The sequence below is a fragment of the Polypterus senegalus genome, chromosome 14 (assembly GCF_016835505.1).
Source record: "Polypterus senegalus isolate Bchr_013 chromosome 14, ASM1683550v1, whole genome shotgun sequence".
NCBI classification, from domain to species: Eukaryota; Metazoa; Chordata; class Cladistia; order Polypteriformes; family Polypteridae; genus Polypterus; species Polypterus senegalus.
Window position 1 is genome coordinate 144,208,986 of NC_053167.1, and position 14,527 is coordinate 144,223,512.

Consider the following 14,527-nt stretch of genomic DNA (forward strand, 5'->3'; position numbering starts at 1 on the left):
GTAAACAATCAAAAATCAATAGGGCTGTTAGGGCTTTTAAATATGCGAGCACCGGAATAAAGCAGCCGCAATGAAGGGATCAATGTGAAGGTAGTCTTTCAGCATTTTTTAGAGGAGCGTCCGTATCTTCTAAGCAAACAGCCTCTGTGCAAACAGCCCCTCTGTCAGGAGCAGAGAATGTCAGAGAGAGTGAGAGAGACAGAGAAAAGCAAACAATGAAAAATCAATACGGGCTGTTAGAGCTTTTAAGTGTGCGAAGCACCGTGCGGGAAGCATATCGTATATCATTGAGGAGTTTTATTTAATACGTAATATGTGCTCTGATTGGGTAGCTTCTCAGCCATCCACCAATAGAGTCCCTTGTATGAAATCAACTGGGCAAACAAACTGAGGAAGCATGTACCATAAATTAAAAGAACCATTGTCCACAGAAATCCGCGAACCAGCGAAAAATCCATGACATATATTTAGATGTGCTTACATTTAAAATCCGCGCTGGAGTGAAGCTGTGAAAGTCGAAGCAATGTAGCGAGGGATCACTGTATTGAGCAGTGACAGGCATTCAAATCAGCAAAATGACAAGGGGACCCACATTTTTGCACAGCCTGTTTTTCACATTTGATTTAATTTCATACAACTAAACACTCCTTCACTAAAAATCTTTGTTTGGAAAACAACCTAAATGAATGACATACCACTGTTATCTTTTTTGTTGAAAGGCTGAGAGGGGTTACCAAACTTTTTCATATGACTGTAAAAAAAATGAAGAACAGCAATATAGGTTTATGGCATGTCATGTAATGCTGTTTCAAGTTTGCTGATCACCAATATGATCATATTTTAGATATTTAATTCTTTACCAGTGGTTCCTAAAAGCCACTCCATGAAGGGTCAAAATGACATATTTCAAACATACAGTAAGCATTTGAGGTTTCATTTTAGACTATTTCAAAGTCACTGATTATGAATATGATTCTATTTTTGATCCTTTACTAGCAATCTAACCCTCTACAGACCTCTATCAGAAGGTCAACAATGAGGGATTTCTATTATAACAGAGACTAAACACTTCAATTGAAGGACAAAATTTTAATATTTCAAATATCTGAATGCAGCTATGCTTGTTTACTATGTACTTCTACCTCATGAAGTAAATCATTCTTATGAACACTTCAAATTTGTTCGGCTTGTGCTAATTCAGACTTTGACTTTAGATTTTACTTTGAAAGGCATCTACTGTACAAGCCAGTACCTTCTTAAGTAAAATGTAAGCTGTTGTCTGCATGTTTTGGTCTGTTCTCACCATTCTTCTATCCATTAACACTTGAATCTCTGAAACCTATGAAAAAACTCATAATCTCATCAACAACAACAACAACATTTATTTATATAGCACATTTTCATACAAACAGTAGCTCAAAGTGCTTTACATAATAAAGAATAGAAAAATAAAAGACACAATAATAAAACAAGATAAATCAACATTAATTAACATCGAATAAGAGTAAGGTTCAATGGCCAGGGGGGACAGAAAAACCAAAAAAAAAAAAACTCCAGATGGCTGGAGAAAAAATAAAATCTGTAGGGATTCCAGACCATGAGACCGCCCAGTCCCCTCTGGGCATTCTACCTAACATAAATGAAACAGTCCTCTTTGGACTTAGGGTTCTCACGGAACGGCTTGATGAAGATGGTCACGTAGAATTCTGCCCTTTAATCCATCCATCATTGTTGGAGCATCATGAAGCTTTGAGTACAAAGAAACCGGAAAAAGAAACAGAAGAGAGAGTAGAGGTTAGTACGGATTTTAGAGCCACCATGAATAGTTATTATGAGGAAATTGAACATACAGAGTATCAGGATTAAGTTAAATTAAGTTAAATTGAAGTTACAGAAAGGCCATGCCACCTTAAATTACTTCACACCTCTTCATCAGCGTTTTTTGTTTTGCAAATGTGTCAATCAGCACAAGCAGTAAGCAGCCTGCTATCCCATCCCCCCACCAATGGAGCAGAAGTCAGTTGCAAAATTCTCAGAGCTCAAGTGTGTTTATCTGGGTGTGAGGTGCCCGGAATTTAAGGTGGCTCGGAATTACGCTTTTTTGTAGGCTTCAGGGATCCGAGTGTTAATGTGCTGTACTCCTCTGATCTTAAAGTGGCATGGCATGGAACAGAATGAGCCTTTTAGTTGAACTCAAAATCTAAAGGAACGTCAAACTGATTCCATGCTCTTCCTCCTCCTGCAACACTGGTTATGAAGATCTAACGAACTTTTACTTTAGAGGAGCTATCAGAAATAAAGTGCTGTGCACTGAGTTCCATCTTTAATAAACTTTGTAGTTCCTCAGTGCTCAAAGTTAGGGCTGATTTATACTTCATGCTCACAACGCATATGTGCATGCATCATGGCTGCCTCATGTTCCCAACATTCATTTGAAGTGTCCATTAAGCATGACCTTAGGCAGTACCAGCAAAAAATCAGAGGGCTCAGTGGAATGTAATATCAGAGTCTTTCTTTACTATCAACATGTGACAGCAAGCCGCTTTCCAGCTCCAACAGGAACAATGTGAGTGCTTTAATGTTTGATGAATAGTTAGATGTGGTGAAGCAAATCATCAGAATTAAATGCTGACATACAAGTGTATTCATGGTGCTATTCTTCATGTATTTTTCGCATAGGCAATACAAATGTTGCATATTCCCCATCGTAATGACATCATACATTTTAAAGGTCTCACATGCCATCTTCTTTTTCTTCTTTCTTGCTGCAGCATCAGAATGTACGGAAGCGTATTTGAGCCACCAAGAAAAAAAATTAGGGACACTTTGAAGCAAAAAAGGTCTATTTCATGATTAAAATGGAAATTGTGACTTTAATCTCGAAATTTCCACTTTAATCTCGTAGTTTATTTTGTCGTTAAAGTAGAACATTGTAAACATCATCTTAAAACTGACCCAGTTGTTAATCGCCACAAATTTCTGAGGCTTCCTCCTGCGTTGACAGCACATTTAGAATTATTAGATTTATACTTAATATCACTTTCATGATGAAATGTTACATTTTACAAATAAATTGTTAACTTCGATTAAATAATTAATGCTGTTAATAATCACAAATGTGGAGGCGACACAGTGGCAGAACAGTAGTACTGTTGCCTCGCAGTAGAGAGTCACGTCCCTGGTGTTCCCTGCCTGGAGTTTTCATGTTTTCCTGGTGGGTTTCCACAGTGTGCTATGGTTTCCTACCATGGACATGCAGGTTTGGGGATTTAGTGATGCTAAAATAATAGTAGTGTATGTGTGAGCTTGTATTCACCTTGCGATGAGTTGATGCCCCATCCAGAGATTGTTTCTGCCTCACACTTAATGCTTGCTGGAATAGGCGTATCCCTGAATTGCTGGATGTAATCAGTAAACATCCATCCTTTTCAGAGATATTGTGGAAAGATGTCCTGGGAATTTAATGGATGTTTCAGGCAATTCACAACACAGTAAAGCCGAACGTTGTTTTCTCACCGTAATGATATCTCGTGCTGCCACCTGGTGAAATCCTCCAGATTTACATAATAATAATAATAATAATAATAATAATAATAATTCATTACATTTATATAGCGCTTTTTTAAAATATGCATGCAAGTATGAATAGTGCACTGATTGCATAGCAGCAGCGTCTGCAGGTGCACGCATATCATTGCATGAAGTATAAACCTATAAACAAACAACAACCATGTGCCCCAAACACACATAAAAACTTCTGACTTGGATAACAAAGAGCTGCTACTGTCAATACAGGCTTGTTGGTGACAGTAAGATGAGGACAGACCTGCTTGGATTGGGCCACAGGTTTATATATAAAGGTATTAGTATTTGGATAGAGAAGTGTCCATGAAAGGAACAGGACTAATATGCTTTCATTCTTTCTTTGAAGTCACCAGCATTAAGAATAATGCATCATTAAGATTTTAGCACAGAGTGAATCATTTCTGTTGTTGAGTCAGCCAGGATAATGTAACTTACTTTCCCTGGCAGTGACATGGACAAATTCAGCCTGCAATTCCATGTGTGGAATACACATTTAGTTTTAATTATACTTTGTTCCCTTTTTCATCACTGCACATTCACAAAAATCCACAGTGTTCCTTCTGCTCTTTGCACTCAGTCTGATGAGCATTAAAATAGTGTCTGAAATAAAAGGTGTAAGCTGCTTCTCTGCACTACACAAATATCACAGTACCTGAGCTCCCCATAACTCACTATGATATATAACAGTTCAGACAACTTATATGAAAACAACTGAACATTTCTCATTATATGATGTCAGCCCAGATGTGAATCTTTTCCACTTTAATTCAGTCCTCACTCTGAATCTTTGCTCATTTCATTGTAACTTTTATTCTTGCTCCGGATACTCATCCTTTCTGCCAAATTAATTTATGGATGAGCAGGTCTTCCAACAAGACATAACAGGACTCTTTAGGTAGCTGTGATCGCAAAGATTTTATAGATGTGGGCAGCCATTGGATTTTTTATGCTGACTGTGTGACATTTCTCAATTACACATCTTGTCCAAGAAAGCAGTTGAGGCAGGCCAGTACGGGTCTGCATTGACAGCTGCATCTCATCACTTTAGTAAATTCATTTAAAAATGTATGGTAACAAGCCAGAGGCCAAATTGTAATGTTACTAATTAATAACATTAATTAGTTACAATAAAACCGTTAATAATTCTAAATTAATTTTAAAATGAGACTGCCACATTGCAGGGCCTTGAAATAAAAAAAAAAATCTTGTCATAAGAAAATAAATGTGTTGATATATTCTGGGCCAGTATGTACAGCTTGTGTACTTTCTGCATCAAAATGCAAATAAATTAATTAAGATAAATGCACTGGCTGTCATTGCCTTGATAGTTAATAGATATGTAGCACTGCCCAAGTAAAAGAGCCTACAGCAGAAAGACAACTTTCACTTCAGAAGCCCAATTCATAAACTGAAGCCATTCTTTAGTGGCTTAACTGGCTAAGAGAGTTAGTTGTGAATTTGCTACTCATGTGAACAGAAACCCGTCTACACATTCATAGTGTAACTAAAATGGAAATATGGCCTACAATGAAAGTGGGTGGTAAGAACAATGGTTTTTTATTATAATAATTTGAATGCTCAATTATAAATATGTTGGAGACCAAAACCTTTTAAAAATACTCTTGATATTTTTGGGAAGTTAAGGAGGAAAAGGAGGAGAATTAAGTGCTTCTCATATGAGGTTAAAGTGATATTTAAACAACATTTTCAAACGAAAAAAGTTTGACACTAGTAGACAGCAGAACCTCTCAGTCAAATCTCAGCTGTACTCAATAATCTTCTCTTTTCTTTTCCTGCAGGGATTCCCCAGCTTGCTCTTCTCACTAAGGTAGACCTTGCCTGCAACATCGTTAAAGATGACCTGAGCAAAGTATATAAAAGCCGCTGCATTCAGAAGAAAGTAAGTTAACTTTTCTTGGCACTAATAATAATTCTATACCAATTTTTTACAGTTTCATCAATAGAGAATATACTGTATAATACTAAACTAGTGCTATGGATCACTACTTGTTAATTCATTTCTCCTGCGCCTGAGCAGGCTGGTGGTAAGGCTGTCCTCCTGGCATTGCAAGCAATCTTTGCTTCCATTTGGGAGACTGGCATCATCCCAACTGACTGAAAAACGGGATTTGTCATCCCTATCTGGAAAGGGAAGGGTGATCACATGGATTGCGGCAACTACAGGGGGAGAAGACTGCTCTTGGTGCTGGGTAAGGTCCTTGCAAGAGTCGTCCGTGATCACTTGCTCAGCTACCAGCGACCGGAACAGTCTGGTTTTACACCTAAGAAATCTGTTATCGACCGCATCCTGGCACTGAGGGTTCTCAGTTGATCGAGCTGCCCAGTGGGACATCCTGAGGGTTTGCAGGATCCCCTCGAGGTCTTGGATATTATGGCTGGCCTGTATACTGGTACTGGGAGTGCTGTTCAGAGTGGAGGCAGGACCTCTGTGTTTTTCCCAGTTGATTCTGGGGTTCGTCAGTGGTGTGTTCTGCTCCTACTCTGTTCAATGCTTGTGTGGACTGGGTGTTGGGCAGGGTCAGGGGGTCCAGCGGCTGTGGGGCATCTGGTGGTGAAGAAAGATTCACGGATCTTGACTTTGCTGATGACGCTGTGATCTTTGTGGAGTCAATGGAGGTTCTGATCGGAGCGCTTGAGAGACTGAGTGAGGAGTCTGAGTGTCTGGGCTTGCAAGTGTCCTGATAAAAACCAAAGATCCAGGCCTTTAATGACCTCTTGGGCACAGCCATCAGCAGTGTGTCTGTCTGCGGAGAGAGTGTCGACCTCTTCCTGTGAAGTCAGTTGACGGTTTGGGATAGCATGGGGGGTCATGAGGTCGCTAGAAAGAGTTGTGTGGCGCTTCCCATATCTATGCAAAAGGACGAAGGTCCAAGTCTTTAGAATCCTGGTGCTTCCTGTCTTGATATATGGTTGCGAGACATGGATGCTTTTCAGTGACATGAGGCGAAGACTGGACTCCTTCATGTGTGTCTCTCTGGAAAATCCTTGGGTACCGCTGGTTTGACTTTGTGTTAAATGAGCAGTTGCTCTGGGAGTCTCAGATGAGGCACATTACCTTCATTGTGAGGGAGCGTCAGTTACGGCACTAGAGCCATGTGGCGTATTTCCCCGAGGGTGATCCAGCTCATAGGATACTTATTGTTGGGGACCTGAGTGGCTGGACCAGGCCAAGGGGTTGTCCACATAACACCTGGCTGCGGCAGATAGAGGGTAATTTCCGGAGGGCGGGACTGGACGGCGTGTCTGCCTGGGGGGTTGTCAACCAGGATCCCGAGCTGTTTTGGTGTGTGGTGGGTGCAGCAACGTACTGTACCAGTGCATGCTCCCCAACTTGACTTGACTTGAGCAATTTTACTGTGAGAACAACATATGCTCTGTTGTTGTTTTGAGTTATGAGGATTTAGGGTTCATTTTCCTTTTTTGACTTAATTTTAATTTAAAAATAATCATTTTAATTTTTTAATTTTGCTATTTTCTTTATGTTGATGGGCAACCACCTTTTGGAGCAATTACTTTTATGCAGCAGCCCATTACTTGTAAGCACAGTCTGGAAAGTCACACTGTGTGTAATCATCACACCAGCATCACTGAACTTCATTGTCCAAGTTGATGGATTTTCTGTATAATAAATAAAACATTCCCTAGAGCACCAGTTATTTTTCCTGGTTAGTGACACTTTGAGTAGGTAATTTCAAATCTGGATTTCATTTTTTGTTTTAGCATTGGCAAACACTTATTTTGTCTTCCAAGTATTGACTGTCAGTTTGTTTTACTGACTAATAATTTATCTCCCAGTCGATTTTGCTCATCCCTGCATGTCAGTTTCCATTCTGTGGCAATAACATCTGCCAGTCATGGTAACAGTGTCCTTCTCTCCTTCAGACTCCTTCCACTATCCTCACTTGTCTTCCCTGCAGCCTACCAAAGCAGGAAAAGTTCTATCATTTTTAAGCCTATTGGCTATTATGGACATCTGAAACTAATAAGAAATTCTTTAAATTTATATAGCACTTATCTCACTGCTCAAAACACTTTCCATTGTGATTGTGGAGTCTCATCATCACCTCTTCCAGCAGCAACCCAAGCTTTCACTAGATGGTCTCCTATCCAAGCACTGGCCTGGTCCAAACATGCTTAGCTTCAGGTGGATGATGTGTGCTGAAGTACATGTTGTATGGCTGCTAACTAAACTGCAAGTGAGGATTGGCTCCAGTATGGTAAGAAATGAGACAGGGACAATCAAATGTCGCACTATGGAAACTGCTGCTTTTATCCCCTTAGCTGCATGACTTTTACAGATGTAAACTCCCCTTTCAAGGTGATGTAATAAAATCACTCCAAGAAAAGATTGAACTCAGAAAGAGCTCTGCTTTTGCAGTAGTGACATAAGGTATTCATAATAAAGGTGGTGTGGGAGAAAACGAGACGGTTACACAACACGAAGGCAAGAAAGGCAAAGAGAAAATGAACTCTAACATGGAAGTACGTAAAGAAAAATATGAGAAAGTTTTTACATAGCTCTGCCATTAGAGGTCACTGTTTAGCCAATCAAATGACTTTCTCACAGCACCCTTTACAGGTTCATCTGCTATCCTCTGTTTAGTATCACACATCAGTATGTCTCAACCAGTGGGTTGAAAGTTTCTGATGTTTATAACAGTAGTGGGTAGCGGTGTACTGTGATGTGGGTCGCAGTGGGTCAGATGATTGTGCTCGATACCCCCATATGGGTCACAAAGACACTTGCATGGGAATAATGATGCAAACAGTGGAGAGGACCCTGGCATGTACATGTTGCTGCTGCTCATCCCTGTTATCAACACTTTTCGTTAAAATTTGCATTGAACTTGCACTTTTGCACTTTTTTATTTGTATTGATTTGGATTTATTTTTCTGGATTTTATGGACTTTGCCTTGACTGGGTTTCAGCCTTGTGGGCAACTGAATCTTTCTGTGGTTCATGGGACGAGTCCTATGAACATTTCTTTGCACCATGGCAATCTAGGAGCCAAGGGTGATATGTCTTCTTGATTAAACTGGAAATATTGGACTGCTTTTGATTCCTTCTATATGTGCTTAATGTCTGAGAAATGATCTGATGTTCACACCCACGTGGCGGGAGCTCTAGAGCGATCGTGTCTGTAATACCCAGCTTTATATGTATATGGCTGTATGTTGGAACCTTTGAATTTTTGTATCTTCATGTGCATCTGGTAGTATCTCCTACTATGCGTCTTCTGCTGCTTGCTGATCATCTGCATCACTGCACCTCACCTGTCTCACCTTCTCCATAATTGTGGCTGAACCTACCATAGCTGTACTGATGCTGTTTCTCTGCTACTGTCAGATAAGTATTGCTCTGTACTATGCTAAAATACTCTTGTGACAAACTCCTTCATTTTAAACAGCTTGTCCCGAACAAATAGTTAGACTGGAATGTCCTAAAAAACCTGGCATTGTGCAGCGCCTTTAATATTTACATCGTGGATCAGGACACTGCCACCCTTGGGTTGTGCAGCAGTATTTGTTCAGGAATACGCCATCCAACTCATGGCTTTGGAAAGTTAGTGTGCCAAATGTGCAATATGTTAAAATAAACTCTGATCATGGAACACACTCTTGACTGACCATACATGTCCAACTGGAAAGATTTACATATTTTTGGTGTTTCACCGTCGATGCCAAACTTTAACAAAACAATCTGAAAAGGCTACTTTGGAAATAAAAATAGTGTTTTCAAATGTAACCATGTTAGTGTGGACTAAGCCTAAGACTTTTACTCTTCTTAAACAGGATTTGCTTTCTCCCAATGGAAGACATACAGAGTTCCATCTGTGGCACTGGACCTCTTTGTTTTCATTGGCTTCTTTATCTCCACTGTTGACTTCACAGCCTTGAGTGGACGCTATGCTGTTTGATAAATTCTTGATTTGTTATGCTAGTGGCGGGTAGTACACACTTGGCTTTTCCTGTTTCTTCAATGTTGGTGTCAAAGATTGTGTGTGCACTGACTGACAATGGAAGCAGCAGCTGATTTTAATACTGAAATCAGGAGATAGAAAAAACACAGGAAAAGCAAGCTAAAGTCATAACCAAGTGCACAAGCATGTAATAAACTAAGCCAAGAATGAAAGATAAAAAAAATCGTACTGAAAGATGACAGTGAGAAGATCAAAATCGAGGATAATCCATGCAACTTGACCAAGACAGATGTACATCATAGTGAAGAACTGAAAAGATTTTACACCAAAGAACATTTCAAATGAACAAAGAAACATAATTATTTTTAGTGCGTTTGAACTTAGGTAATCAGAAAAGCCAAGGGGCTGACCTTTGTACCCTTGACCTGTGATGTCATGCCATCCATGACCTCTGAGTGCCAAAATGGTGGTCATCATAGAAAAACAAAATGGTACTGCATGATCATGGAAAGAATAGGTAGCAATTAAAAAGATGCAAATTTGACCATTGGATTCCTAGGTCTGCAAAACCCCAGAAATTATATATAAATTATATTTAGAGCCCCAGAAACCATTAACATTTTTAAAATGCAAATCAAATTATGACCGTTTGTAGCATTTATTTATAGCTATTTTGTTTTATTAAAAAAAAACTGTAGCTGACTTAACAAATAGAAGATTTGTGCCTCAATATCTGCAAGGATTCAACTGAATTCGATCAACATTAGTGTCATGTGTGATTCCATCTTCTGGATCTCAAAATTTTTAGTATACCCAACTTGGAATGGTCAAAGGCATTGGGTTGGACATCCATAGGTGGTTCATCAGCTATGTGTCAGTTTATTTGGGAGCCTTGGAACTTAGTTCTGTACAACGATCTTCTCCAAGATGCTTGCCAAGAATGGATTGACAGTTCATTAACTTAAAAAGGTCTGGATGGTTTTACATATTTTAGTCAATGTTAGCAAGAATAATGAGTTTAAAAAATAATATTGTTATTTAATTTAATAGCTTAGGAGGTCATGTCAGCTTCATTATTAAACATTAGAACTCTCTAGTGGTTTCTGAACTGCTAACTGAGTCTCATCTATTTCCAGGTACTGGAAGTGTGGGATCTGGTGGGTGTCCCAGCTTCCTGTGTTTTGCCAGTAAGAAACTACTGGATTGAGACAGAGCTGGACATGAACGTGGACATCCTGATTCTGAAAGCCCTGCAGCAAATCTTGAGACAAGCTGATGCCTACTTTGATGAGATAAAACAGAGAGGAAAGAGCAAAGAAACACATGAGCCCAACTGTGAAGCAATGCCATAAGGATTATCAGAGTCACAGAGTTCAGACGGAACTAGCCCAGGGAAAAATTGAGTTGAAGATTATACGAAATGAATAAAAACATCAACTGCTAAAAACATACTCATAGAAAACACCATCTTTTGGTGTTTGTTACTCACACTATTAAGTATACAACAGTACAAATGTTGTACTTTTATTATACCCACAAACACAGACAACATACAAGTCTCAGCAATAAAGTTAATGCTAATCTAAACTGTAGTTTTAGTGCTTGCCATTCCTCACTGTGTTTTGTTTCTCGCATGCTTGTTAAGTTGATGGACAAATGCCCATTTACACAGCACAAGTGATCGTGAGTGTGTGTGTACATGTAAGTCCTGCAACAGGCGGGTGCAATATGCAGAGTTTGTCCCTGTCTGCTATCCTATACAGTCAGGAAAGACTCCATCGATCACTATGAACTAGAACATTAGAATGATTTTGACAAGAACAGGCCAGTCAGCTCAAACCTGCCAATTCTGTTCACCTACAATATTTCTCCAAAATGGAATCAAGCTGAAATTTGAAACTCTTTTAAATCCTCCTGTCCATCACATTACTTATTTATTTATTCCATATGTATGTGGTCCTTTGTGTGAAATGAAAAATTCAAATGTTTGTGCGAAATTTACCATAAACAAGTTACCAACTGTGTTCCAGTGTTCTTGATGAACTAATTTTAAAATAAGAGTGTCGATCCACTGGACTAATTCCTTTCTTAATTTTAAACACTTTAATCACGTCACTTTTTAATCTTCTTTTACTTAAACTGAAAAGGTTCAACTCACATCATCTTTCTTCATAATTCATCCCCTATAGCCCTGGATTCAGCCTAGTTGCTCTTCTCTGGACTTTTATGTGAAACGGAGACCCAAACTGCACACAGGACTCCAGATGAGGCCTCACCAGTGTGTTATAAAGGTTGAGCAGAACCTCCTGTGACTTGTACTCCACACATCAAGGCGCTATATAACCTGACAGTCTGTTAGCCTTCTTAATGGCTTCTAAACACCGTTGGGAAGTTGATAGCTTAGAGTCCACTATGACTCCTAAATCATTTTCATAAGGTGGACTCTCGATTTTCAGACCTTGAATTGTGTATTCAAACCTCACATTATTACTTCCTACACGTAATACTTTTCATTGACTTACATTAAATTTCATCTACCACAAATCTGTCCAAGACCTTCTGTGATAATTCAATGGATTCCAGATTATCTGCCAGTCCACCTAGCTTGGTATCATCTGCAAACTTAACCAGCCTTTTCCTTATATTCCTATCCAAATCATTTATATATATTAAAAATAGCAGTGGCCTTAACACTTCCCCCTGCTGGTCACCACTCTTAACATCAGCCAATTCTGATAAGTTTCCTTGCACCATCACCCTCTGCTTCCTTTGACTGAGCCAATTCTGTACCCATCTACAAACATCACCTGAACTCCCACTTCTTTTAGTCTGATGGCACCTCTCACGTGGAGTCTTATCAAATGCTTTCTGAAAATCATGATAAAGTCCAGTGGATCGAAGCTGTGACTTTAAAATGAGTTAAACTAGAACATGGGGACACAGGTGGAAGTTTGTTAAGGGTAAATTTCACACAAATGTTAGGAGGTTTTTCTTTACAACGAGAGCCACAGATACATGAAATAAGTGACCAAGTAGTGTGGTAGATAGGAGGACTTTAGCGACTTTCAAAACTTCACTTGATGTTATTTTAGAAGTATTAAGTGCACAGGACTGGTAAGATTTGTTGATCTGAATGGCCTGTTCTGGACAAGATTATTCTAATGCTCTAATGTCTAAAAATAAAAAGAGCTCGATGAGCCAGAAGATTAAGAAGTCTCAGACAGTTGGCCAGGATAAAGTGTACAAAAGAAGAGGAGTATAGTTCTTGTTTTACAGCCTACAGTTTATTAAGCAAATCTCTGTGTCTGCTCTGTTTTATCAGGTAACATTTATTGTAATTAATATCAGTCGAATGCATAGGTATGGTTTTAAAAGAAATGAAATTGAAAACTTGACACTATCTCATAAATTGTAAGTAACATTAACATATAGTTAATATAGTTAAAGATACCACAGAACACTTTTAAGTTGAACTTCCTTTTAAGGCTAAATGTGATTATAAACAGAAAAAGAGAATGTGCTATGGGATTACAAGGCCTTTTTTCTTTATTTCTATTATTTTAGGTGTGTTGTAGATGCTAAACAATGTATATATTAGATGTGAATTGAAGTTCATATGACATTTACTTAATCTTTTACTGTAATTAGGTTTGGGTTTGAATAAAGAATATAATATCTTTTTAATATTAATGTGCTTCAGAGTGGGAAAGCAGCAGACGCTAATGGCTATCTTGCCAAATTTTATAAAAATTTCACATTTACATTTTTTTCATTTACAAAAGCTAGAGACAATAAAATTCTCCCCCAAACTTTTTGCCAAGCATTAATTGCAGTCTTTCCTAAATAAAATAAGGACTTATTACAATGTGCATCACACAGACCAATTTCACTTCTGAATAATGATGTTAAGATACTCTCCAAAGTCCTAGCTAGAAGGACTGAGAAAGTGCTGCTTTCAGTAACATCACAAGATCAAACTGGACTTATTAAATACCAACACTTAGCTTCCAATCTTCAACGCCTGTGTAATGTAATATATTCACCCACAAAGTCTAACACCCCAAAAATATTATTATCGTTGGATGCAGACAAAGCATTTGATATGATTGAATGGATCTACCTTTCACTACATTGGAGAAATTTGGCTTTGGCCTGAACATTTGTGCATGGATCAAACTACTGTATACCAGTCCACAAGCTTCAATTTGAATTAACAACATTAATTCAGACTACTTTAAACTAGAATGTGGTATTGGACAAGGATGCCCCCTTGTCACCACTGCTTTTTGCAATCACAATTGAGCCACTGGCAGTTCATGTCGAAATGCTTATGAGATAAAGGGGATTATCAGAGAAGGACTTGAATAGAACATTTCTCTATATGCAGATGACATGGTACTGTAGATATCAGACCCACAAAATACTGTGCCTGCAGTCCTAATAGCATTAATGGAATTTCAAAAGATTTCCGGTCTCAGAATTAATTTTAGTAAAACTGTACTCTTTCCAGTGAATTCTCAAGCAAACAATATTAGATTGGACACCTTCCCTTTTATCATTGCAGACCAGTTTAAATACCGAGGGGTCAACTTCACAAGTAAACATAAAGCTCTTTATCAACAAAATTCTGCTGTCTGTATGGAAAAAATTAAGCAAGACTTGCATAGATGGTCAACCCTTCATCTCACTCTAGCTGGAAGAATTAACACTGTTAAGATGAATATCCTCTCTGAGCTTCTTTTTTTATTTCAAAACATTCCAATATACATCAACAAATCATTTTTTAAGAAATTAGATTCACCTCATTTATTTGAAATTCAAAACATCTACGTATCCAAAGAGCGACCCTACAAAGACATAAATCAGAAGGTGGCATGGCTATACCTAACTTTCAATTTTATTAATGGGTGGCAAATATACAAACTATAAAAACCTGGATATTGACACAAATAGATGAACATACGCAGGATTGGTCTGCAATAGAAATAAAATCCTGCAGT

The 14,527-nt window shown here is 38.5% G+C and overlaps 1 protein-coding gene across 1 annotated transcript in view; it reads left to right on the forward strand.

Annotated features, from left to right (window-relative positions):
- The window catches only part of LOC120515224 (interferon-induced protein 44-like), a 35,860-nt gene extending 24,708 nt beyond the window's left edge, over nucleotides 1–11,152 (forward strand). The window contains exons 3-4 of the mRNA XM_039736003.1: nucleotides 5,385–5,485; nucleotides 10,664–11,152. Coding sequence (XP_039591937.1) covers nucleotides 5,385–5,485; nucleotides 10,664–10,879 — 317 coding nt within the window. The 3' untranslated portion in view covers nucleotides 10,880–11,152. The remainder of the gene's footprint in view (nucleotides 1–5,384; nucleotides 5,486–10,663) is intronic.
- Nucleotides 11,153–14,527: the final 3,375 nt, after the last annotated feature.